General features: G+C 47.4%; 1 protein-coding gene across 5 annotated transcripts in view; it reads right to left on the bottom strand.

Moving 5' to 3' along the window:
- Positions 1-27714, bottom strand: part of NFATC2 (nuclear factor of activated T cells 2) — an 82912-nt gene that overhangs the window by 26460 nt on the left and 28738 nt on the right. For all 5 annotated transcript variants that reach the window (XM_039563460.1, XM_039563459.1, XM_039563462.1 and 2 more), the window contains exons 5-9: positions 25723-25895; positions 16201-16341; positions 5051-5106; positions 4061-4187; positions 1826-2518 (exon numbers count right to left, since the gene is read on the bottom strand). In XM_039563460.1, coding sequence (XP_039419394.1) covers positions 1826-2518; positions 4061-4187; positions 5051-5106; positions 16201-16341; positions 25723-25895 — 1190 coding nt within the window. The remainder of the gene's footprint in view (positions 1-1825; positions 2519-4060; positions 4188-5050; positions 5107-16200; positions 16342-25722; positions 25896-27714) is intronic.

Below are 27714 nucleotides of genomic sequence, written 5' to 3'. Positions count from 1 at the left end.
CCAAACTTTCTAGTCAGGAAAAACATGGCTTTTGTTATGTTCTGAGTCACTTTTCCCCAGCAGCAAACAATGTGGCTTTTCAATTCAAGTCCTGAGCATTTCAGAATGAAATGCTTTGCAAAGCCCTAAAGTAAATCACAATTCTCCAAGTCACACTTGCAGCTGATGTAAACTCACTGAGGTCAGTAAGAGACTGCACATCACCCATCCTGCCTGGCCTGATTTGAGTGACATGATTGATAAATTAATCTCTGGCTGAAATCAATTCAAGATGATCCAGTCAGCCAAGGAAAAGCCTGGGATTTCATTATTAATTGCTGCTGCTCTGCCTAATGGCTCCTCTTAGCAGGGAGGGTGACTGCATCCTTGGTGAGCTGGGCTGCAGTTGGGTGTCACTGGCCTGATTAAAAAAATTAATTTTGCAGTCCATCTTGGGAATTCTTTTAAGTGGACTTTGGCCTGACTTTGAAGTTAGCTTTTACTTCAAGATTCTTTTTTCTTTCTTTTACAAGGTGTGTACCAAGTATTTTTAGAAATGTGGAAGAATCTCTCAGCTTCTCATATTAAAATTACCCTAAACGACAGTGTTTAGTTCTCCTGTTAGAAAGATTCTCTTGCTTTGTTACCATGCCCAGTTCCCTGAATGGAAAGTGAATCTCCTCAGTTATAGTTCTCCTAAATCTCCTGCTCAGAGAAGGGAACCAGTAAAAACTCTCCAGATGTTACTGCGATGGCACCAAAGCTGCATCAGCTCTGCAAACACAGCTAACAGAGGAAACCATCCAAACTCTACTCTGCCCACAAACCCAGCAGTGAAGGCTGCACATGATACAGAGCACCAGGACCCAGCTGAAGAAAGCCAAACTTTCACAGGCACAATTTCACAACTCCAGGTGAGTTAAGTGCAGTAAGAATCCCAAGCTAATGGGTGCTTAGAGCACATCCTGGTGCACATCCAGGAGATCAAGCCTGCAATTGCCTGGACTGAGAGGAGAGCAGAGTTCCCATACGAGACAATCAGCTCTGTACTTCCTGCACAAGTACATCCTGTATTTGCAGCAATATATCCAGCAGCCTCACTCTGCCCCCACTAAAATCAATGTTGGGCTTGCTGCTGATCTCTGTGATTGCAGTGTCCAGCTGCACTATTAATTTTGCATTGATTTCCTCCTGCCAGGAACGTGCTTTAATAAAAGAACCAATCAACCAGACTGCCAATAGCTGCCTACCTAAGAAGAAGCAGGATATGTTCAAAGAAAGCTTTACTCTAAATTATGTTCATTCCTAAAGGCTAAATCAGCTGGCTCACAACAAAGAAACAGCATTGTTTTACTTATCAATGTCCCACTGTTCATCTAGAACATCTGCAATGGTTTTGCCTGCAGCACTACCCCATTCATTACAGGCCTTGATAGACTGCTCAATGGGCTTTTTTCTGGTACAAAATGTACAGAGCATTTTACAAAGTGGACTTTGCCTTGATATGAAAAATATAATAAAATAATTAAGAAGTGCATTTCGTTTCAGATCTGCCATCTTCCAAACTGGCAATGGAACCTTTGGCAAATGGAAACAAAATGGGACCAGCTCAACCTGGCAGCTGAGCCTGTGGCACAGAGCAAGCAGAGGGTTTCTGTGGGTGAGTGGCCAAAGTGCTTTGCCTTCTACCAAAAATGCACCTAATGAAAGACCCAAATCCAGCCTGAATGCACAGCAAATGTCCACGCCCATCAAAGGAGGCCACGCCAAGGAACAGGGGCATTGAGAACTCTGACCTTGCCCCCTCCCTCCAACAAACCTCCCGAGAGAGAAACACAGCACTTACCATCATCCAGGTACGCCTGGTCCAGGTTCTGCTCCTGCTTGATGGTCACTCCTGCTGGCAGCACCTCCTTCTGGTCACTCCCTGGTGGCCCATTCTTGGCTGCCCGCTGGCCTGGGGCCGCCTGCTGCTGGATCACGGTGGGGTACGAACTGGGGCTCAGCCTCTGGGCCTGGCTGGCCTGGGGCTGGCTGGATCTCGACACGTTGGATGTGAAATTTTCACAGCACATGATGTGCTGGAACTCCTGGTGGCTTCCACACCTCAGCTGCTGGTTGGTTGGAGAGTAGTGGATCACAGGAGAAGGCTGCTGGTGGCCTGGGGAGTGGTGCAGCACGGCTGATGTTTGGGCTGGAGAACCAGCGTGCACCAGCACGGACCTGTGGGCATCTGCAATGGCAACTGGTGTGGCCATCAGGTTGGGCTGCTGGTAGCCCAGCTGGCTGGGGCTCAGGCTCTTGCTCCTTTGGTAAATCACAGCTGGGTTCTGCTGGTGGTACCGCGAGTCGGGAGAGGAAAGGCCTGAGCGCAGCTGCTGGCAAGGAGCCATAGTGGCCACGAGGCAGGAAGGGGACTCGGTGGCCATTGTGTGCTGTGAATAGTAAGGCTGTGTTACTGTCCCCAGAGCACTGTGTACTGTATTGCAGATTAAGGCTGGATCATAGTCATCAATGGGCTCTGTTTTGATTGATGGTACTAGAATAAAGCATGCAAAGGACATTATTCGCAACGAGCTGAGGAGAAACAGAGAGGTTTTCCTTGAAGTAATAAGAGATTTAAGCCTTTTACAAGATTTGTGTGTCTAAATTCACATGTCACAAGCACTGAGTTTAATAAATCACCCACATGCAACCATGGCAAAGATTCTTCAAAGCACTCTGTGCTAAGAGCTTCTTGAAAAATCTTTAACATACTAACGAACCACAAATTACTAAAATTGAAAAATTCAACACTTCAGCTCCTATTTTAATTCATTTAAGGGCTGTTCTGGAACACAGACAAAATAAGAAGTCATAGATAGGTGTTACATGTAGTACTTCCATCTCAAAGGAAGACTGAACCAATATAAATGCCAGGACATAAACAACTCCCCATCTTTCTGTCAGACATTTAACGAGTGACCAAAGGCAGAGCTGAACTATTCTAGAGCTTTTGTCTCCACTGCACAAGGTTTCCTCAGCGCAGAGAGCTGAAGACCTGTCTGACACCATCATTTAAAAGACCATGATTTAGTAAGAGTTGTGTGAATCCTGGTGGGGTAAATGATGGTCCTCTACATTTCCAATGATTTTGTTTGTCAAATCTTTCCCAAAACACTACAGAAACACCACACAATGGAAACCATAAAGTGGTCACGCAACATTCCTTTTTGGAAGTAAAGATTCCTTCTCCTAAGTGGTCTGTTTTAGGGATTGTATTGAGATGGATGTACGCTTCTCAATACCATTCCAGAGCAGAACAATTTAGCAACTGTACAAAACCTTCACATTGGTGACACTCTATAGAGTTCATAAATTCAGGGAGAGAACCAGAGATTTTCAGGCTGGAGGAGACCAAAATAAGAGTCTGAAGAAACGTTTTGCCTCTCCTTAGAGACAAGTCAAATTAAGACATCATTTGAAGCTTGCATAAAACCTGGTGCTGTTATTTTGTGCTTTCTGGTTTCCACAAACACAATACTGTGATTTTCTCACAATATTTTTCTCCAAGCCAAAGCTGGGAAATTCTGGGAATCTCCTTCGTAATCCTGTTGCATTTATTGTGACATGGCTCACCAATCCCCGGAGGAAGAACATCAGAAAAGCATTCATATTTTTCTCAAGTAGTCTCATTCTAAAGAATATATATATTGCTTGCCTTCCTCCATCCCAAGCCCTTTCCCAGATCTGGTGTTTTCTTATTGCTGGACACGTCAGAGAAGGCAACACTCATGGTTTTGAGGGTCACATCATGTCCCAGACTGAGCCTGTTCCCACTGAGGCTCCTGGCAAACTTCCATCAAGTGAATAGGGCAGCATCAGCTCGTTGCCAAGATAACTGAGATAGCTGCCACCCCAAAGTGATGGAAATCCTGATCATAAATCACAGGCATCCTTTAAACCAAGCAGCTGTTGAGTGCTGAGCTGAATTAAATCAGCAACGTTTGGCTCCTCAAAGAATGGCAAGAAAACAACAGAGCAGAAAATCAAATCTTGCTCATGAAATAAGACAACAAGTGGCTCTGTCCCTGAGAATTACCTGGGTGATAGGTGAAATGCTGGGGTTGGCTTCTTTTTCTTTTGCCATTGATGACATAGAAGTTCACCTTCACGGCTGTGCGGATGTGCTTGTTCCGGTACTCGGGAATCTCCACAAAAAGCATGCTCTGAAATGAGGCAGGGGACAACAAGGAATCACCTACTGGGGCTGAGCAGGGATTTTTGTGTGCAGCTCCCCTTGCTACATCTGCAGGCATAACAAGAGAAATCTCCCTATTCATCCCTATAAAGAAGGGTATGAGAAAAAAGGGCAGATGGTGAAAGATCAGAAGGTTTTGGTACTGGCAAGTTGGTTTCTAGGGACTGTATCCCTCTGGAACTTGGTGCTGTCCTGAACTTGGAGAGAGAAGTCTCAGCTACAAATGAAACATGAAATGGTGATAAATGCAGAAGCACTGCTAATCCCACAGTGCTTGATAAATGAGTGTGCACTGCAGAATTCCCTCTTTTTGTCAGAATAACTCCATTATTCTATAGGCTTTCTACTGACACACAGCCAGACCCCACTGCTTTGGCAGCTCCCCGCTCCCAGCGGGGCAGGCACGGCCCATGGCAGTGTCACTGCTGGCTCCTGAAAGATCTGCCTGCCCACAGCAAGGTCCCAGCAACAAAGGGAACAAAGAGGCTCATTGCCTCCAAAGATTAGTGTTCATCTGAACTCCTGCAGGACAAACCCTGTCCTGCAAAGGACACGGCACCCAGGGGCCAGGGAAGGCAGGACAGCATCCTGCAGAGCCTGGGCTGGCACCGTGGAGTCTGCAGGACACAGATCCAGCAGTGACTCTGTTTGCTGGGGGCTGCTGCTGCATGAATGGTTTCTTTCTGCAGCACATGTACTGCTGCAGCATTGGACATTTGTTCACCATTGCTGCTCTTTCTGCTTCTGAGATGCTCTCTGGAAGCTCCCCCTTGAACACAACTTTCTCCCCAGAAGGTGCACGAGAGGACACCCAGTGCTTTGCATACTTACAGGCTGGCTCTTATCTTTGTCCACCGTTGCCTCCATTTCCCAGATCTGCTGCCCATCTAGAAGAATATCACAATATTAACCTCTCTGTGGTTTTTTTTTTAAATCATAGAACTTGACTTATTAAAATTAAAAAAAAAAAGCGACAAATTAGGGCATCAAGTTAGCAAAGCTCTCAAAGTGGACTTAATTTCAAGCACCTTCCCAGTCCAAACCAAAAGCAACAGCATTTCATTTAAACACATCATTGAACACTTCTCTCTCTAGGAAAGAGCTTACATATATATTAAAATGAAATGTTTATGTAGAAATTAGCCAAACTGAAGAATGAAATATTTAGCACAGGTGCAACATCTGCTTTTTACCGGGCCTGAGTCCAGCCAGCCTGACTGAGGGAGGGCATCATGAAGGTCAGATAACTTGTTCATGGTCACACTGGGTCAGCAGCTCAGCAAACATTCTCCTAGAATGCCACTGACAGCCCTAAAGCCACGGTAAAGTGCCAAATATTCACCGTGCTCAGTGCAAAAGCACCTCACTGCATGTGTGACAGCCCCTACCCTGAACCACTGCAAGCCTTCCTGCCCTTAATTATTACATCCATGCAGCTTGTCTCCATTCTGAGTTAGACAAAATTGTATCTACAGAGGAAAATAAAATTTGATCCCTCTGTATGGAATATCACCAAAGTAACCCCCTGGGCTGTAAGAGTGTATCAGCAGTGACAGGACATTCATGTACAGACTGGGTGCTTCCTCTGCTTACAAATATTCCTTAAATCTCGAAACGTTTTTTGCAGGGCTTTCCTTATTTTTTTTTTTAGATTTTAATCTTTATCCCTTTGATTTTTATATTCCATTGAGCCTTTTAGCCAAGCAATTTGCAGAAGAAAAATACTGATGGTCAGAAAAAGATTGCCTCATACCTTTCTGAAAGCTTGCTTTTAAACTGGCCAGGGGACACGTATCCCAAGGACCTGAGAGGACTGGGAATGCTGCAGCCAGGAGGCTGCTGTCTGCTTTAGGGGGAGCAGTGCTGGCTGCTCAGGGGGTTCCCCAGACCAGGCAGGACAAGGGGGAAAATCTCCCAAACCCTGTCCTTCTCACAGGGCTTTTAATTTTTCCCAACTCTTGGAAGTTCTGCAAGAGCTGCTTTTGTCCTCTGTTATTTAAGTACTTCTGCTTCTGGCAAAAAGGGAAATGAAAGAGTATTTTTAAATGCATTTTGCATTTTTTCTGTTGTTGTGCTCTTTGTTCTGTGCTGGGCCCAGACAATGAGCTGACAGATGCGCCAGGCTCTCCAGGCAGCCCTTCCCCAGCTGGGCTCCGTGGCCAGGACGCAGCCCCGGGGTCCCTGTCTGCCCCAGCTCCGCGTCCCCTCAGCCCAGTGGGACAGAGCCTCACCTGCCCAGCACCCCACACCTGGGACAGCCCTGCTGGGCCCTGCTCACACACACTGGGGACAGGCAGCCTTTCCTGGAGGTCATGGCCCACATCCCTCCCTCCCCTCGGCATGGGCTCCCTCACCCCAATCCTTCCCTGGGCAATGGAGACAGCCAAGGAATAGCTGGAAGTGCGGCTCCATCAGGAGATCAGGCTTCCAGCTGCTCCCGCTGCAAGGAGGGAACACTGAACAACTCTGAGTTTTGTCTCTTTTTTTTGTGTTACGTTCCCCCCGTGAGTCAGTTGTCTTTTCTAACGTGGGGCTGAGTGGCTGCTGGGGCTGGGATGGCCTCAGCAAAGCTGTCACTGGAGCCAGCACATCCCAAGGGACCAGCACAAAGGCATGGAAAATATTCCATTATTTAATGTCATTTAACATAAGCACTCACTCTGGCCACTGCTATATTCAATCTATAACCCTGTTAATGCAGCCAACTCCTTGCTGCTGTTGAGACAGCAAACAGGGAAGGGGGAAGCCAAAATACTGGGGGGTTAATCCAGAAATCCTTGCCTGATGACAAGGCAGCAAATGCTCAGTGGGGGGGATTCCTCTTCTAGGTGAAATTTGTGAAAAGAAACCATCACCGTATGTGTTAAGGAACCTCCCCACACTCCAGAAAAACCCCAAAGGATAAAGTTTTAGAGTTCTCTGAGGAAAAGAGGAGGGAAAAGGAAAAAGAAAATACGTCATAATGTAAGAGACACACATCAGAGCTGTCTCAGCAATGCCATATGAAGATGTCCTGACAACAAGGAGACAGCCAAGCAGGAATATTTGACACTGGTTTTGCTCCAGGCAGAACGTTTTCATCTTTGTTTCCGTACTGCTAAATTCAAACAGTCTGTGCAGATAACAGCAGCACTAACTTCACGAAGAAGGTGGAAATCAAAAGGATTTGTTGGTCCAAAATGCATAAACTAAAGTAGAAATGGGCCTCCAAGTCATCTGCCACGTTCAGGAAGCCTGTGGAACACATGCAACCACAACCACAGGGGATTTGATTTAGTAACTGAGCCACCGAAATTGCACTAAAAGCTAATGAAGCCATCCATAAATATCAAATGATGTTCAGGCTGAGTCCAAAGTCTATGTGGGTCAAAAGTAAGAATGAGAATAAGCAAACAAGAAATGAATGTATTTGGGGTTATCATTCCAACAATGACAGAGGCTTCTGTTTAGATAGATTTCATATTTGTGGCAGCTAAACAGCTTTCTAACAAATCTGTCAGCAGCAGCAATCCCTGTTCTTTGAGCACTGAAGTCCTGCTGAATTTAACCACTCTGCAGTTCACTCCCTGACCTTTATCCTTAAATATGATGATGTGGCTCCATCTGCCTCATGGCTTCACTTTAGCTCGAGACAATCAATATTTGCTTTTCCTTTAACCGCTCTGGATATGCACATTATGGGGAGCTTTTGGCAGAGGGATGAGGGAGGCTGTGAGGAAAATGAGAAATACAATTGCATTCAGAAGTCTCTCTCTACTTTAACCTATTCTTTTTCCTGGTAACAAAAAGAAAACTTTTGATTATGCACACTCTGGCAGCTAATGGAGAGCAGGAGGAATAAACTGAGAAGTCTCAGGATGATTTCAGGAAATTTTGAACAGAGAAAACCTGCACCAAACTGTCAACACATGATTATCATCTTTAGAATGTGCATAAATGCAAATTTTTTTAGGCGGAAAGTGGATGATTGGAGAAAGTCCTCAACAAAAGTGGGATTCTTATTGTAAGGATGTACTAAAAATCTTGATGCTGATGTGACAGCAGAGCACAGCCCCAGTACAAAACTTGTCACACCAAAGGCCCTTCCCTGGAACCCAGGTGGTGCCCGGGCAACAGAAATGGGTTTGGCTTTGAGCAGGAGGTTGTGCTCAACCCTCCAGAGATCCCTTCTGGCCTTCATTACCCTGTAATTCTGTCATGCCACAAATGGGACAAACAGCTCCTGCCTGGAAACCGAGAAGATTAAACCCCAGCTTGATTAATAATTTAATCTAAAGTCTACAAATGCAGATAGCTGCTTATTGCACATAATTAAACTGCTCCAGCAATGGAGAGTACAAAAACTGCAAAAGATCACTCGGGAATCCAGTGCCAGGCCCACATGTGTGGTGCCTTTTGAACAGTACCTCCACCACAGGGAATTCAATCCCTGCCTCTGCAAAGGGCAGCAGTTGCACTCAAGATGATAAAATATTCTTGGATTTAGACCCTGAGGTCTTACCAGCCATGGCTGCCTCATGCAGTATTTTTACTGTTGTGGTTCCCTGCTCATTTAATGGTTTGTCTTCGTTGGCAAGTCTTTAACACCACAGGTCAGTGAAATGTTCAGGAAATAGAGATTTTTGTGCTGCTTCAGGGCTATGAGACTTAGCATTAAACCCCGATGAGAGATCTGATTGTGTCAGCACTCTTTGGAGGAATGAATGAGTTGTTGGAAGAAAGTAATTCTACCCTTTCTAACTCCAACTGCGATCATACCAAAAGTCTTGCTTCAAACTGGGGGAAATCAAAATGTCAGTCTGCATTAGGAACATTTTGGGTGATTCTCCGCAGCCCCTTATAGGACTTTTTTTAATTAGCCAATTAAAGGTTTTCTGAACCAGTTACAGCCTTTACACATTATTCAGGATCCCTTACTCATGACTTTGGGGTCAGTAACTAGCAGAGAAACAAACCTACTGCTTTATTTGAACAAACATGACTGATGGACTGAGAGGCTCAGGAAATGCTCTTTGCAGTTCTCTGCAGCTGAAGACTAAATATACAATTGTGCTGATCCTGTATGGGATTCCACGCTTGCACGTGATTTTAGGCCTGCAAATGTACATTGCTTTTCAGTCAAGCATTACACAAATTACTTAATGAACAACCTGTTACCTTCCTCCCAGGCAGCAAACCATGCTGGTTCCCCAGAGAAACCGAGCCTGGTGACCAGAGGGGCAGGGCCCTGACTGCACATTTCTGCACAGTCCCTCTGGGCCTGCAGTGAATTGTCCCCATTCATTGTGTTTCTTGGAAGGTCTTCCAGAAAAGCACAACAGTTATCTCTGTCAGCTTTTATCAGTAGATGACAGACATCTCTGGAAAACAGAGAGGGGTTTTTAGAGCCACCCCAAGAACAAAGGGAGAGCAATGAATGGTTTCCAGCAGGGCAAAACCACTCTGGGAAGCAGAAACCTTATGGGGAATGCTCACTCAGAATCTCTGCTGCTCTGGACAAATTCCAGACAAATTCAGGGACAAATTCTGATTTCAGCTGGGAAGTTACTTGTGCAAGTCAGCACAAGGTTGCTCAGCATCTGGTCCTGAGCAGTTGCCTCATTCTAAGCTCTTACTTCAAAATGATTTTCAAACTTTAAACGCAGCATGAATGTATTTAAAACTCATGGAAAGTGGAACTATAGAATTTTTCCTGAGCTTCATTTTCATGGATTTCTTTTTCTTTCTGAAGCAAGACTGCACACTGCAGTTAATGGAGCTCTGTTTGTTATGAGCAGAGGCCAGTGCCTTCACTGCACTGAGGACAGAAGTTTGAGTCACCAAGGCCAAAGATACATGGTCTAGGAGGTAAAAGGGCAATGGATTAGTCATCCACCAGCCAGCCCAGCCCCAAATCTGACATTTTGCACAGTGAGAACAAGTTTAGAGGAGATTTCTCCCCATCTATTGTTGAGGAATTCAATTCACATTAAAATAAAACATAAATACAGTAGTTGAACAGTGAAGCAGCAGGAACAGTATTTCATTCCAGAGCTCTTCCAAATGATTCCTTATGCCAATTCATCAGAATAGATTTGTTGTTTTTTTAAGATTATAAGTGTGTTTGTGTGTGTGTGTATAAATTATTAAACAAAAGCTTCTCTCAAAATAAAACCACTGGGAACCTCCATGTAATAAAATGAGTCACACCAGGATGCGATGACTAAGTGGGAGAACAGGGAATTCCACTCCCCATGCCAGCTTTCTTCATGATCAATTTTCTGTCAACAGGTGATGGGAGCTTGTCTCTCTGCCTTTTGTTTACGCCAAGAATTATTATTATTTTTTAATATTCTCCCTAAACAATTAAGCTGAATAATCAGGACCAGGCACACTTCCATCAGGCGCCCCCGTAGTGAACAGTGAGCCAGGGAATCCAGGCCAGTAGTGGCTGCCTGTTTAATAAGGATTTACCAGCTGTAAAATTCCAAAATCTTGTGTCATACGGGGAAACCTTCCAAAACACTGGATTCCACCCTGTCTCGCTGAGTCTCTAACAGCTATGGCAACTCCGTTTCTGCAGCCACTCTCTTCTGCATTTTTCTGTGCGTGAGCCTTAGATTTTTTCCTGTTTTGCAGTGTTTTTCTGGGATTCCCGGTCAGATTGCCCCGTGGGATTACAAGAACACCTGGGGCACGCAGCGCATTCCAGCCAGGGGGAAACCTCTGGGGAGAAAGGTTTGCTGGCTTTCAGCAGCTACAGCAGCAAGGAGAAGCAGAACGGGCCCCATTTACCCTGAAACTTTCTAATCTGCACAGCAGAACCAGGCAAACCAATCCTCCTGAAGAATACTTGTTATTCCTCAGTGTTCACACATGGTGGGACCTGCTGACACACCTTCCTGCTTCGTGTAAACAGAACACACAAAACAGACACTCCACGAGACCAAAACCTCCCAGATCTCCCCACCGGTGACACCTCTTTGGAGGGGGATGCCCAGGCAGGCCCTGAGCTCCCTTTGCTGCTGCCCTGCCCTGGGGCACACGGCAGGAGAGGTGGCCCTGCAAGGCGAGCACCTCCAGCTGATGCAGAATCCAGGTGGGCCTCCCAGAGACAGCTCTGACTGATTCCCCCCGCTCCTCCCAGCCTTCTGCAGGTTCAGGGAGGAGGGGATTTGCATCCAGCTTTACATGCTGGCCCCCAGCCACAGCCTGCACAGAGCAGGGAACGTGCTCTTTGAAAACTAGCAGGAAAATAGCAAGGTAACCAATTCATTTCATGCACTTTCTGTACAACCTCACGTATTGCAAACAAACTGAACCATTTAAGATTACAGTACCACTTTCAGCTTTGCTAACTCTGCAACTATTCCCAGATATTTGTGCTCTTTTTCCTGTCCTTTCCCATTAAAAAATCCAAACAGTAGTTTTTTTCCCCAGATTCTGGGATTTTGTATCAGGATAAGATGCCTTTTAAACCTACACTTAATTCATGCTCAGTGGTGAATGGCATCTGTGACTGAGTTATGACCTAGTCCTAAGGTAAGTCCCATTCCTCTCAGTTCTTCAAACTTAAGTTCATTAATTTAGAAAACCAGTAAGTGACTGGAGCTCAGCCCTCACATTCAATATCTGAAGCTGTTTATTTGTTCAAGTAGCAAACATCTCTTTTGAATGAACCTGGGAAAACACTGAAAGTTTTTTAAAAAGCTTTTTGTCCATTTTATCTTGAATTTGCCTGAGAAAATTGCATCATTACTGTTGCATTATTAAGTTCACAGAGTTAATTGCTGAAAATAGTTGCTATTTTCTGCACTCCCCAGGAATTTCTGGATCGTTCATGAAACTGTCAGACTACAAAGAGGGATTGAGCTCCCTGTTCGGAGCACGGTGAGGAACTGACACAGCAGAAAAGGGGAACACTGCTGTAAGACAATGCTGGAATTTCCTTTCACCTGTCCCACAACGAGCACGATCCTATCATCAAACCAACACACCAGCCACCTTCCACCCCATTAAAGCTGCCCTAATGCCGTCCCGGTGCGGTGCCCTATGGAGCACTGGGCTGCACGACTCCTGGGGGCTGCACGACTCCTGGGGGCTGCACGACTCCTGGGGGCTGCACTCCCCCAGCACACATTCCATGGCTTGTGGGGTGCAGCATTTCGGGCACTGTGCAGACAAAAGCCTCAACCCCAGCACCCCCACACCGAACACCACAGCCTGATCCTGCCCTGGGCTGAGCTCTCCTGCAACCACGACACATCCAAGCGTGTTCAAGCACCACTGCTGGACTCTAGAGCTGGACAGATTTATTTTGTCACAGGGGCTGTGAACATCCACACTTGGGGGCCCTGGCAGCTGCAGCAGTTCAAAGGGCACAGCAGCACCTCCTCTCCTTACCCTGCCTGGCCCAGCCGGGAGATTTATGGTGGAGCCACTCCAAGGATGGACGTTGTGTTTGGGTTGTTCCTCCACCACCCACATTGTCCTAGCGATGATTCACGATGTCCATGTGGCCACCAGAAGAGTTTGGCAGGGGAAATCACAGTCCATTTGCACTTTTCTCCCAGAGAAACACGAACTGCCTCTATCACTGACAGCAGAGCAGCAGTAACCAGTACACAAATGGGAGTAAACACAATGCACCCAGCATCTGACTTGCAAATTACTACATGACAATTAAAATAAATAAAAGGGGGAATTCCAAATCTTTTCTTTTTTAACTGCACTGCAAGATCTGGGCCCCAACCAAGCACTAACACCCTTGACCTTCACCATATTGCAAGTCCTTGATAGCTCCAAGACTGCTTTTCAAGCTCTCTCTTCCAGATCAAAACTAAGAGAATACAGTCCAGTATAGTTGCTTCCCCTGACCTACTTTAATTTAGCTGGGCTCAGTTACGTGTCTCCAAGTTCAGATCTTCAAACTCCTTCAGCCAAACTCTGCTTTTGTGTGCTGGGATTAGGGAATTCATAAGTTCCCCTGGCTCACAGCAGCTACATTTTATGATCTTGCATCAGAAAGAGAGAACCTCAGAAAGAACTCAAAACTCTAAGGCCTGCATGTTGATAAATTTTAGCATTCAGAAACATAATGCTATTTATGCATCAGCATTTCAAACACAAGCACTTTATCCCCTCAGAGCACTGAGCTCCAGCCCCTTCACTCCGTTTCCTGCTGCCATTTCCTGCCGTGAGCCGAAGCTGACACTGTCCCAGCCCTGTCCCCAGCGAGCTCCCTGCGGCTCGCGTGCCACGGGACACTCATTTCACACTGACATCCCGCCACAATTCAGGGAACTGTCCTTATTTTCCAGGTATTGCTATGGAAAAATATACATATCTGCAGTTCTATGAAAAGACAAATAAAACCTGCTCATTACTGCTCACGGAGACACGTATTTTTGTCACAAATGTGACCAGTTCCATGTTCCTCTGCGTTGCTAGTGGTGGGTGAAGAATTGTCTACAAGATCCAGAGGAAATGGAAAGAGGTTCTGAGTGTCCCTCTGAGGGATGAAACCTAATGTACAATTGTGATCCTCAACAGCAGCTTCCTCAGTTTTGCAAAGCACGTGACTGATGCCTTCCCAGCACCCGCTTCACCCAGATCCAAGGGACACCCAGAGTTTGGAGTCTATGGAACAATAAAAGGAAAAGATCTAGCTGCACAAAGATACTTGCACAAAGGTTCTTGGGGAAAAAACAACCTTGCTACTCTCACCTAAAAACACTGGACACACAAGCCAAGGAGCTGTGTGGAGCATGGCGTGCCAAAAGCTGTGGGATGGTTACCTACACTGCTGCCCTCACCCTTCTTGTTACCAGCGCAGCTAAAACTGGTGGCAGAAGTGGGAAATCCAGCACCACTTGCTAGCACAGACAAGGCTTGTGAGCTGTTAAAATGAAACTCTAAGCAAACCAAGCTTCCCCTGCGAGCTTGCTGCATCTTCCTGCCTTGACAAAGGTGTGATTCTTTCACGGGCTGCAGGGCAGCGGCGTGCTCTGGAAGAGACACAGCCTGCTGTAGCTGGGGTCAGGCAGAGCTGTGCTGCTATCCACCCCCAGGGTGGTGGCTGTGGCTTACTCTGCCCCTGAGCAGCTCATCAGCACTTTCTGCATGGGCTGTGCAGGGCAGAGGAGCTGTGGGTGAGCTGCTCCTCCTTCCACCCAGGCACTGCTCGAACCGACACCCGGGGCTGCACAGCTGGGGCTCCTTGCTCCGGGCTCACGCAGCCCGAGGCAATGGCAACTACGAACAGACATCGTAGAGATCCTTAAAATTGTCTGCAGTGCATAATGAGGGAAGCTGAAAGTCTCAGGCACACAGGATCCTGATTTTCAGGTGAGCTGGGACACTCATCAACCTCTGACAACCCAGGCACAAAGCAATTCTCAGTTTGCTGCACTCAGCCATGCATGAGCTGTGTATCCAGCTCAGCTTCTTTAGACACATCTATTAAATAAAGCAATCTTCATTTAAAAGCACTCCAGGGCACCTCTGGCAGAGGTGCTGCTGCATTATGGAACAGCACATGGACACACAGAGAACCAGCTCAGCACAGAGTCCCCCAGATAACCCACTGCAAACCACACAGACTTCTGATTCAGCCCAAGGATTTGAACCTGGACCTCCCATCCTCTGAATTCCCCTTCTGCCAGTCATTTTTTCAGAGTCCAGCAGAGTGAGACTGCCTGCAGAGGCCAAGGGCTGGGGGGGAGGCAGGATATGGAACACCAGCAAGCAAATCCCTGCTCCAGACTGGGCACTGCTGCTGGGATAAATCCTGTCTCCCCCCTACCAGGAGGTAAAAAAAGAGGAAAAAAGCCCTGCAGTTTCCCCAGCAGCACAGAAAAGCTTTAGATTTAGTGTGGAAAATGTTGTTGTTCTTTTTACTTTCTAACATCTCGTCCAGCCAGAGCCTTCTCTGCTCTTATATGGAAAGAGGGGCAGGGCATTTGGGATGTTTCCTCGAAATGGCATTAAGAGCTACCTCCTTTGAATGGATCATCTCCTGTAGTTACTGCAAAACATTCTTGGGACAGGTAGCACTGCAGGCTGCCAAGATGTTCCTGTGTACCCTCTCAAAACGCTGACATGGTGGAACAGTGGCAGCACAGGGGGAAGGAATTAATACATGGGCTTGAAAGGAAACAGAGCGTGCCAGAAGAATTCCTCTGACTGCACAGGCTCATCTGAACCTCCACAGCTCTTCAGAGCCTTTCATACCTGCAAAATCAGCCTGGCTTGCTGCTGGTGTGGGAGGGAACTGGGACCCACAGAATGTTTTCCCCCACATCACCAGCTGGTGCTCATGTACGTTCATGAATGTACATTCATTTCTGGCTCGATTCTCACTTTTTCCCGATGGCATTACCCCATAGATCATGCACATGCTGTTCACTTGGGCAATGCAATCTCCTAAATCCCTTGCAAGTCACTGGATACATCACTTGAGATGCCTCTACCTCAGTTCACCGACAGAAAACTTCCAAGCAACAAGCTTTCTTAACAGCACAAGGGGAACACAAAGTCTACAATAAAAAATATGGAAGGAGAAGTGATGTATTCTCATCTCTCATTACATGTATAAAAATAATTTGATATAAAAAGATGTATTACGTATGGTTTTTCTCCACAGACTACTAAAGGGAAGAAAACACAATCTTTGCCTGTAGTTCACATCAATAAAAAATGTTCATTTCAGTGATGAATTCTACAGTAGCATTCACGAAACATGAGATTGAACAAGCACAGAGGAACATGTAGTGCTCATCTCCTTTCTCTGATAACAGATCCTGTCCCTGCTGATTCCCAGTGCCTGGATTCTTTTGAAGCAACAACACAAACAGTTGCTCCCAAGTCTAATTTTACTCACATGGTTTTACCTAAATGAACAGGATTACTCACTCGAGTAATCATGAGCACAAATTTTATGAGATTTGGCACTACAGATCTGCCTTATCCCACTAGGGGAAGTTAGGAAAAACCTGCCTTACCTGATGTTTTTTCTGTGAACACCACCTTGGACTCTGCTGTGAAATTCTGTCCAGTGAGGATCATCTGTTGTCCTCCATAAACCAGGCAGCTGTCGATGTCTTGTCTTTCAACCATTGGAAGCTCATGAGCAGACCTTTGGGCTGTGGACAAATTGCAAACATGAATGAAACCAACTCTGTTTTACCAGGACTTTCCAAATCTTCCCAGAACTATCCACAGATCGATCTTGTCATCGTTACCATCCGCTGACTGCCAAAGCAGCTTCTCCAGGGTGCTAAATTTAGGTCTGAGAAGGAAAAATAAACTTACTCAAGGCATTTTATTTGGAAACATTCAGGAGTTGGCTGCAGTGGTTCAGCTGTGCTGGCCCTGCTCCTTGTCCTTGAGAAAGGACAGCTTGGATGAATGGGCTGAAACTTGCCCATGCCGGTTTCCACGAAAACGGCCAAATTTTCAAGTGCAGGCACACTACAGCCCTAGAGCCCAAAAATTCCACCTGCACAGAGGATTCCACTGAATAACACTGAATTCCTTCAGAGGGGAAAAAAAACCCCAGAGCCTCTTCTCCAAAATCCCACTGCCTCCCACAGGACAGGGCCTGGCACAGGGGGGTTGCCAACAACAGCTCCATCTCCGTCTCCATGTGTGGGCACCGAGCCTTGGGCTCACAGGAGGGGCAGCCACGAAGCCCCAGCTGCATCACGAGGGGTCACACTGGGACTGCTGCAGCCCAGGGTTTTTCCAAGCATGTTGTGCAGAAGCCTGAACATCTGAGGAGCAGGGCCCTGTGTCACAGACTGAGTCTGATTATAAAAGGCAAGGGAAGAAAAGGTAGGGTGGGATCCAGATGGACACGGACGTCATCAAGGCTTTCTACGGTCTTTACTGTTCTTGGCCACAAATTTGGAGCGTGACTTTAGCAAGTAATTCTCTCTTTCCCCAGCCAGAAAACCAGGACAGCACCATCTCTCCACCTACTTTCCTCTGATCCCATTGAAACAGACACTTGCATGGTGAGAAAAGCTTTGGAGAACCCTGGTCACCATCCCTGCAGAGCCATCCCAACTGCTATCAAGCAGCGGGAGCTGAAGAAAGTGAAGATGTGAGAACTGTTCCCTACAACACAGACAGCTGGAAAACATCAGGAGCTTCCCTGTGACCAGACCAGGTGGGCAGCAGCTTGGGGCTGGTGAACTGCGAGTTCATGACCTGCACTCAAACTCCTCCAGATTCATCCAGCCCAACTGGAAAGGCCTCCAGAGGATCCTGCTCATCTCTTTCCCAGCTGCCTTGGCTGGATTTTAGCTCTCCCTGACAGAGACCCTGAGCACTTGTGTCTTCACTGAACACCGTTGGCTGCTGAGCCAAGAGTGAGGAAATGTGATCCTGTATGTTCAGGGCTGGCCCTGACTCACACACAGGCGAGGCTGGGCTGTCTGTGACCTGACCTGGCACTGCTCTACTGCTCTGCAACCCTCGCAAAGGCGAAATTCTCTCGTCACCTGGAGAAAATGTCGGAATATTTGGTGAGAAAAGTCAAGCAGTAAGCCTTTCATAGCAACTTTTCTAGCTCTGCTGAACCCTGCAGTCACGGGACAGAGACTTTGCTCTTATGAAAGAATAGAGGTAATTCAATAGCTGTAACTTTCTCATGCCGTTTGAGAGGCGTTTTTGAAATCTATTTAGAATTACCTTAGGACTCATTGTTCTTTTCAAGTATATAACAACATCTGGCCTAATATACTGCCAGTTAAGAATATATATTCAGATCATTTGCAAAGAAGCTGATAATTTCTTTCACATGGCTGTAAGATTAATTTCTTTCCCAAAATACTAACCTTTTTGATGAGTTCATAATTGGATTTATCACAAAGACAGATCTGTAACCTCAAAGGCTGAAGAGTAAATAGCAATCATTAAAAAGCATGTCTGCAACAGTTGAGAAAACATTTAAATATTTAAGCATTGCCCTGGACACTCTTTATTCCTATTCAATCACCAAATTTCACTTCCAAAGCATCCTAACTCATCAAAATTCCAGATTAACCTACGTCTCTTTCCAACCATTGTGTTCATAGAGAGCTTGGTACCCGCCATCCCACAGATCAGTGGTTCCCAAGGCTTTTTCAGGATGAGGAAGGACAAATTTTAGCCTGGAAGTGACTCTGACTCATCTCAATTACATTTGGAGCTGCTGCACCTGGCATGACTTTGGGCATCTCCAAAACTGTGCTTGCCCTGAGCCAGGTGGAGGCGTGCAAACCTCATGTGCCTGAGATGGGCTGCAGAATAATCCCATCTGAGTTCATCTCAGCTCAGTTCCAGCTGAGCTCCCCAGTGCAGATACCACACTAAAGCGTTTCCCCTGCCCTGTTTCCCCTGAATTCTTCTCCTCCCTTTGGGTGCTTTGAAATCCTTTCCTAATAATAAAAACCCAGCTACTTTTCATTTTCCAAAGTCTCCTTTTTTCACCCAAGCCTGTAAGAAGGCTTCACCCCCTTCCCCATTTCCACCAGTACAGAGGTTCAAGGTTCAGTGTGGAGCTGCCTCAATAGGATTATTTTTTTTCCTCTGCAAGAAATATTAATTGCTAATAAATCCCCTTCCTCTAAGGCTCATGATGGGTGGACTGCATGCAATAATTTCACACTATTCCTTCTCTTCCCCCAGGGGCTGGCACTTCATAAAGTGACCTACAGCTACTGGAGTTTATGAGCTTTGAATAAACAAAACACTGTTGATTTAACCAGTTGGGGTGTTTACTTTCAATAGCAACAGTTACTGACATAAGGCAGCAAAGCAAATGCTATAGAAATACTCACGCTTGGCCTGAAGCAGTGTGTCAACCTATTAACAGGGGACACTATTTTTCTATTTTATTTGACTGTTTGCAAATCAAGATGTCATGGATTGGTGGTGCCAAGAAATACAATGCATGCAGTGACACAAGACAGAAAGGGAGCCACTGTCTGAGAGCCCTGCAGCACCTCCAGTGAGCTCAGCCTGCAGGGAGCAGCCCCTGCTGCCCACAGCCCACCCAGGCTCCCCTGCAGCCCATGTTTGCCAGGGCTCCAGCCTTCAGCCCCCTCCCCATGCCAGCAGCTGGGCAAAAGGTGAAGATGGCCTAAATCTCTGGGCCAGCAGGCTGAACACTTCCCATGGGATGCACGGGCTGCAGGCTGACCTCGAGGAACTGTGCCAAGGCAGGCAAAGGTGGCTCTTGCTTCCCCACCTGCCCACAGTATTGATAACTCTCCTTTTGCAGTGGAGAGATTTGGCTTTTAGGGGGAAAAGGGGTATTTTGATAAAACTGATTACCTGGAGAAGTCTGTTGCAGCTCCCAATCTCCCCCATGAGAGTGTCACCCATTGCTGCTGGGAGGTGACAAGGGACAATCTCAGCTGGAGCAGCCTGGGACAGCGGAAGGTGCCCCTGCCCATGGCACGGGGTGGCACTGGATGGGCTTTAGGGTCCCTTCCAAGCCAAGACATTCTGTAATTCTGTGATCAATCCCTGCTAGAGCGAAGCCCCTCCACACTCTCTCCAACACCTGCAGCACTGACTCCAGATACAGGTTCCCTGTTGTCCCCATGCTGACAATGAGATGTCAGAGACATCTTGTCCTTGTGACATCTGATCAGGAGGAGCAGGACTGAGGCTCACGAGCAGCTTAGTGAGGACAAAGCCACTGCTACCTCTGATTGACTCACAAGCCAAGTAAACCAAAAAATGTGGCTGTTTAAGAGGAGTGGGGTCACAGCTTGCACCCCAGTGCAGTGGCCTCACCAGAACAAATATTCAGATCCCTCTTTGGACAGCCCTGTCCTTACCCTGCCCAGAGCAGCCCCAGGTCATCCCAACTTTGAGCTGGGACTCACCACCCCTGACATGTCTCTCCAAACCCCCAAAGGCTTTTCATCCAGCAGCCAGTGATTCCTGTTGGGTTTGAGAAGAGCAGATAGAGCTGGATGTCTGCTGCTAAAAAAACCCTGACCCCTGGAAGCAATAGCAGAGGTGTAATTTGTTATGGGATTAATTCTTCCACCTCAGTGCAAACCTCAATGAGCCAAAGTAAATATTTCATTCCTGCTGTCACACTGGGTTTATTTACCACGAGCTGCCTGTGGTAGGGTTGATAGGAGCAGAGCTGCTGTGCTCAACACTTCTCCAACTCATTAATGTCGTGAGAGACTTTGATCCCCTCCACCACTCCCTGAAGCATCCTGAGCTCTGCAGTGGGAGGAGAGGCAAAGGCTGGAGAGCCACAGGAGGACCAAGGGCAGGAGACATCTCCAGCAACCTGGGAGACATCAGCAAGACACCCTAGAGACGAGCAAATTTCTGATCAGAGGGATGGGATAATTCACCTCCTGGAAGGAGTATGGAGCAGTGGAAGACTTAGGAATCAAGTAAATAAAGCAAATTTCCAGCCCTCGTGGGGAAACCTTGAAAATGTGGTCGAAACACTCTGAGAAGAAGAACGCAGTATGACTGACAACAGTTTCTAATTTGCTGCCAGCAAGACTTAATCAGCAGTTTGTGCAGAGCCATCCAAGCAAAAAGCACCAAAAATAGAGAGCTTTTCTCCACCTCCTCCTCTGCACATAATTTATGATGTCCTTGCAAAGGAGGAGTGACAAGCACCGATGGCAGCAGTGTCAGATAAGTGTGATACTTTCTATGAACTGCAGCCAGCTCACCAAGCCAGTGTGTGATTAATGACAGGAAAACCATGGCCTCGGTTCACTTGTCTGTCAATCAGCTCTGTGGGCAAGCACAGCATTTCCCTTTAATCCCTTGTGGAGGGCATCTGCTCAGCTGAAATTCTGCTCAGCAATCCCTGCTCTGTGTGCTGTGCTGGGCTGTTTGCTTTTACCACCAGCAGCACTGCAAAGACCAGAAGTAACCAGGAGTTTACCCCTGGAGCAAGGCTGGCAGCCTGCAGAAGGGGCAGGCATTTCCCTTCGCTCTGACTCAGACCTCAAAGACTGAGATATTTTGGTTGCACGTTCAAAGTGGCAGATGTTGTCAGAATTATCTTTTACGTTCTGTGCTTCGAGAGAGAAAATGTTCTCTTTAGAGAAAGCACCAGTTTTTCTGTCAGCTGTACTTGCAGCCAACTGTGAGACTGTCTTGCAGTTGAAATGAAAGGGGGAAAAAATTCATTTAACTCAACTGGAAACCATGATACTCCCATAATAACCATGGTTATGGTTAAACTTCCAAATAGGTATCTCCCACGTGCAAAGAGACCATTTGTTTCTGCTTTTCTATCTGAATAAAGCTAGGCTCCTTCTTGCCTGCTGCTGTGTTCCAACCAGCACAACTCCCAGCTGAGGAAAAGCTCTCACTGGCTTGCCAAGACAACATTCTTTTACATGACTAGCTCTTTCCTCTGTAGTTACTAATGTGTCACAAATCATAGGCTCAGATTGTCTAATATTATGGGAAAATCTACTAGAAGGAGAGAAAAATAAAGGAAACTTCCAGGGAAATTGATTAAAGGGAAATAAGAAATTTGACCCAATTTAATGGAACAAAATACAGTCAATAATAGAAACTATTTAAATTCCTCTAGATGGACACATGGTTCTTTAGCAATAAGTTTTGTTTGTTTTGTTTTTTTACCACCTAGGAACATCTATTATAAGAACAAGGTTTTTAGACTCCTTTTCTCGTGCCAAGTGCAATTTAAGTTTGCATTTTAAGGGATTCATGAGCACAGCTCAGGATCAGCAACCACAGATTCTACAAAGCAAGAACTGTGGCAGACTTTGGGAAGGTTTAACCAGGATCCCTTAGAATAAAATCTGGGGCACTGTGTGGGACACTCCTGAGCCTCACACTCAGACATTTGCATGAAGCAGTTTTTGGCTGCTGTCAGCCTGAGCAAAACAAGCTGCCCTACTACCCTGGACTCCCACCCTGCTCCTTCTCTGCTCCAGGATGCTTCAGCTGAGGAGTGAAAACACAACTGCAGAGGCTGGGGCACCCAGCCTGAGCTCCCAGAGATCATGAAAAACCTATCTCTTGGAGAGGGAGCCCAGTGTCAACAATTTCTGTAACACCAGAGATCACCCACTCCTGGAGAAATGAGCTCCAGCTCTTGGTGACAGGCAAAGGAATGGAACTGATGTTACAGAAATCGTCCTCATGGCTTGAAAACAACGGTCTGCAAGTGTCAGACCTCTCCAGGGGTGGTTTGCCAAGTGTCTGTGTTTGAAGGGACAAGTGAACTCAGTAACCCCTCACCTGCAATGTCACCAGCAGCTCTGTCACAGCCCTGCTGGCACAGCAAGAACTCGCCCACACGAGCTGGTTCCTGCCTGAAGCACTGACCTGTCCCAGCAGGGATGGACATTTGGACACACACAGCCCTGAGCAGTGAGGGGAGCAGGGAGCCAGGCCAAGCAGGACACTTGGCTCTCCTGTGGGGCTCGCTGTCATTTCACTGACTCAGCGTGGACCAACACCACGAGAAGGGATTTTTCTCACCTTTCCAGCACCACACCTACAAGAGAGTGGTTTCCTATACCTGGCTGAGCGATGGCTTGTTGCTACAATTATCAGAGGGATTTCAAATGCCTTTGCCTCCTCAGTGGCTTCAGCATAAATCAACAGGCAACAGGAGGAAAAAGCTGCTGAATGTGCAGGCTTGTCTGGATCTGAGGTCCATTTTAAGGCACAAGTGATCATTTAACAACACATCACCCCCTCAGTGCTCCCACACAGCTGCCAGGGGAGGAACTTGCTGCGGATGATGCTTTGAACCTGTGAAATCCCCTCCGAAAATCTGTCAAGTGCTGAATGTGACACAGATGAGGTGGAACCAAACAGCGCTCTGAAATGCAGCTATTTCACAGCTCTTGCTTCACTGCAGCTAATGATCTGCTGACACTGGTGGGACTTCCTCGGGATCAGCTTCTGGGGAGGAGAGCACTCGGATACTCTGTTGGTAGCAACAGTGCTCAGGGGGAGCCCCGGGAAGGGAGATGGGCCGTGATCCTGGAGCTGCTGCTCTCTAGGGCCTTCCCAGAGGGACATTATTACTGCTGCCAGACAGGAGGGATCCCGAGGAGAGTCCCTGAGGGTAAGGGCTCTCAGGTGGCCAGGTCAAAAAAACCTGAACAAACCAGAAAATAAAGGGGAAAAAAGTGAATCCCAGCAGCACAGAAGGTGGGACAAGAAGAAAACATCGCCCAGCCCAGTGCCCCTTCTTGGCAGGGCACCTGAGCTTACCTGAGACTGCCTGGGAGCTCTGCAAGGTGTGCAGATCATCTGGGACAAGCTCAGGTTACCATCTCTAGTGAGATTTAGGCTGCATTACTAATATTGGCTGAGCCCACTGATGTTTTTAACCATCTTCCCAGAACTGGGCTGAGATCAGGAAGCGCTACTGAAATGCATAAACAGTGCTAAATATGCAACATACACACTAAATGGCAGAGGCTCATGCCTCCAGATCACTTCATACCCTGCTTCCATGAGTTCAGAAAAGCACAGTCCTTAACGTGTCTCTCCAAACTGCCTGTATATCTGTCCACTATTCCAAAAAATAAAACTTTCTTTCCTTATTTCCTTGGGAACCAAATACATTTTTTTCTTGTAAGAGCTTTGCTGTTTTCTATGCAGCCAACAATTTAATACTTTAATTATAAAAAACCCCCACTTATACGCCACTTATACTGGTATCTCCACTCTTGGCTTTTTTATGCCCCTAAGACTCATCAATGCAAAGACATCTCGGAATAAATGCCTCAACATCTTAACCAAGGCACTGCCACAGCCCTCGCTGCACAGGCAAATTAGGTGTGTGCACACAGTTCAGAAAAATGTGACTTATTCTGGAAACCGTGCCCGGATTTCTGCCTGAACACTCTGTGGTGATGGGCACAAATACAACGTGCCATTGTGGAAGGGCCCCAGAAATGCCTGGCCAACTCATACTTGCTTTTCCTGAGGAGAATCTGAGTAAGTGGGGGGTGATCTGTGGGGCTCCCTGCAGGATCCAGGGACCAGCCCCCTCCTGCCCTGGGCTGGTGCCTTTTTCCTGCCCAGCGGGTGTAGGAGTTACACCTGGAGCTTCTCCACCCAAGGAGCTCCTCACTGAATGCTTCCTTTAGCAAATGGACCTTTGTTTCAGCAGGGACACATTTGGGGTGGAGGCCACTATTGTTTCAGCCATCTGGTCCCACAGAGGAACGGGAAGGTTTCCTACGGACAGAGGTGCTGGCTACTCCCACTGCTGTCCCTTCCCCATCACAGTGCCCAGAGACTTCACTCAGCTGCTAAAATGCTCTGACAGTTGGTATCTTCTCATAAACATTGCCAAGAAATCATTCATACCCATCATCCTCTCCCAGCCTTGCTTTGGTTACTCATTTGTACAGCTTTTTAAAGAGTTGCCATCAATAATTCACTAGCCACTTTGATTTCCCACCCAAAACTGGCTCCTCTCATTCTAAGCAGTTGTATTTAAATAAAGTCTGCATCTCAATAAATAAAACTCACACATGAGAAACTCAATGGCTTTCTTCACTTGACTTACAGCAAGACACGTTCTGCTAAAGAGGTGAGTCATTCAACAAAGGGAGAGGAAAATTGTTCATTTTGTATTTGTGAAATCCCCAAACCGCCAAAAAGGCACCATTTACCAACAAAAAGCATCACAGGATGCACAGGAACCAGCAAAGTGGGCGGAGCCCTTCCAGAAATGACTGTGACACGGGGGGCACCTCATCAGGGGACTCTCTTTCTCAGGATCCAGTCCGTTACAATGAGTGGGAGGTGCAGGTTTCTGAGCTCACACACTTATGGGATTTGCACTTCAGAAATCAAAACTGCCAGTTTTCTTCTGTCCCTCAGGGGAATACCAGAACAACCTGTGCTTTCCCTGCTTCAGCCTCCTGAGCTGTGCACCCCTTGGCACTGACAGCTAGAAAAAACAATGACCAGAATGCACCTGAGCCTCAGAATCAAACCTGTCCCTCCATTTCAGCTGCGTTCCTGCCACAGCTCAGATGAGGACTCTGGTCACTCCTCTGGCACACAGGACTGGCCACAGTGCTCAGTGCCGGCCCAGTCTGAACTCAAACCTCCAGCCACCGCCAGTTTGTGGATGACAAGTTCTGATTGTGCCTCCACTCAAAGCCAGGAATGCAGGCAGCTTGCACACTTGTGCTCCAACAGGGACAGTGCACGTGCGTCCCTGCACACACCCCCAACACTGCTCCTGCTCCCAGGGAGCACCGGACAGCAGCAGGATCCAACAGCAACATGCTAACAAATAAACTTTGCAGAAGTCCCCAAACTTGGAGCTTGGAGCTTGCTGTCCTCACAAGCTCCAAGCACCTTGAAGAGCTACCAGCCCCCCCACAAGCCTCCTTCAGAACAGGGAATGCTCGCGGGGAAGAGCCGCGGTCACTCCACGGCTGGCACAGAGGAGCAGAGCACGGTGGGTCTGCCCTCGGTGCCAGCCTGGAGCCACGGCACGGAGAGGAGCAGGCCCCAGGGATACTCACAGCACTCGATGGGGTTGGAGGCCGCCTGCAGGGACACGATCCTTCCGCTGGGCTCGGGGATGTGCACGCGGAAGACGAGGCGCACGCGCGTGTTCTTGCGGCCGATGTCGGTCTCGCCCTTGCGCAGCTCGATGTCCGCGTTGCGCAGCTTCAGGATCCCCGCGCAGTCGATGCTGCAACAACACAAACGGCCCTGAGCTCAACCCCTGCTCGCAGCAGCTGGGACAGGGGACACTCAGGGGGATGAAGCTGTTTTGCTTCGGCCTCTGGGTTAAGAACAGCTCTAAGTACTTGCTCTGGTTAGGATCCAGATATTCCCATTTCAGCAGCTACAGGGGAAGAAATCCCAGACATGCAGCACATGAGGGATGCTGCTGGATCTCTCCCCACTCTCTGGCAACAGCAGAAGCTGCTCTCCAAGCATTATAGCTCCAAGTCTTATCTCCCCTGTGCTAAGGCAGAGCCCACCCCGGGGCAGGAGCCTCCATCAGCAGCTCTCCGACAGCCCCGCTCCCAGGGACTGCACAGCAGCCCTTCCCACACCTGGGCAGGTTGGTTTAGGTTAGTTCAGCTCCGTGGGGAATCACAGCAGCTGAGGCAGCTGATTACAGAATCCCCACTGCCTGCACCACCCAGGCATGTGGAATTCAGCTCCAAAGCAGGAACCAAACTGCTCTCTCCTCCTTTTGCACAGGGTGGGTGCTACTGCTACAGCTGGGCTCTGCAGCCTGGCCCAGGTCACTGTGTCATCCTCCAAAGCCCTGGGACATTGTTCCCAGACAAGGTAAGAGCCTGGCAGAGCAGATATTCATTCTCCCATTCACTGTGTCCTGTTCACTGTGTCCCTGCACAAAGGGAGGGTGCAGGGAGCAGGATGGGGCTGAGCAGCAATGACAGGATTTGGATTGCTTAAATCAGCACTGCAACTTAGTATTTAGTGTGAGTGCAGGCTGGCTTCTCAAGAGTCCAGGGTAGCCTTGCAAACATGCCTGTGTTAGGAAAATGTGACAATTATTTGTCAAGCTCAGCAATAGTTCTCAGAGCGGGCAGTGAGCACTGCTACTAAGCAGGCACTGCCAGCCCATTTTGATATCAGTTCTAAAAACACATCATTTCTCTCCTTTTGATAGGAATTAAAATCACGTTTGGGGAGGTATAAGCCCCAAGCTGTTTCCTACACCCACACTGTTCCTTGCCCTTGCAGATGTGCAGGGGTTTATTACTCCAGGGTTCCTTGTTAGGAATGAGGTATATTTTCTAAAAAAATATGAAGAAAGAATGGGGATTTTGTGATGAAGTAGGGGGGCCTAAAAATACAACTGCTCTGCCAATTTTGTCAGGATCCTCTGAAGGATGGAGATACAGCTCTTCCCTCTGCAGAGCAATCACTCTCATGCTGCCTGGCACACATTCAAGCCTGAAGTTTTCAGACTGGTGCCCACTTCATCCCTCTGCCTCCATAAAACTGGAAGGAGTAATACAGACAAGATGTGCCTGTACTTGCTTTTCTGTTAACCTATTACAAGAGGAGATTTCATGACCAGATCACTTGATGGAGCTCAGAAGAGATGTTTTGTATTCCATTAAATGTTGTAAAATTAATCATACACCTTTCCTCTGTCTGCTGCCCCTGCTCCTCACTTGTCCCTGCAGCATAAGGACTTAGATTCGAGTCTTCTTTTCCTGAGTGCACTACAAACCCATTCTGACTGTGAAGATGATGGATTATTAGTGAGACACTGGATGCCCCATCCCTGGCAGTGTCCAAGGCCAGGCTGGACAGGGCTTGGAGCAACCTGGGATAGTGGAAGGTGTCCCTGCCCATGGCAGGGGGTGGCACTGGGTGAGCTTTAAGGTCCCTTCCCACGTGAACCATTCTGTGATTACAGCAGAGTCACTGCAGCAATTGGAATAGGGAACAGGGGTGCCTGCATGGTCTCCTGATGAATGGGAACTCTTCCAGCAGCTTTAACCCAAGGACTTGTAGCTGGT

This window comes from Corvus cornix, chromosome 20 (genome assembly GCF_000738735.6).
Source record: "Corvus cornix cornix isolate S_Up_H32 chromosome 20, ASM73873v5, whole genome shotgun sequence".
NCBI lineage: Eukaryota > Metazoa > Chordata > Aves > Passeriformes > Corvidae > Corvus > Corvus cornix.
The sequence above is the reverse complement of the archived record's forward strand: the minus strand, read 5'-3'. Positions and strand labels throughout refer to the sequence as shown.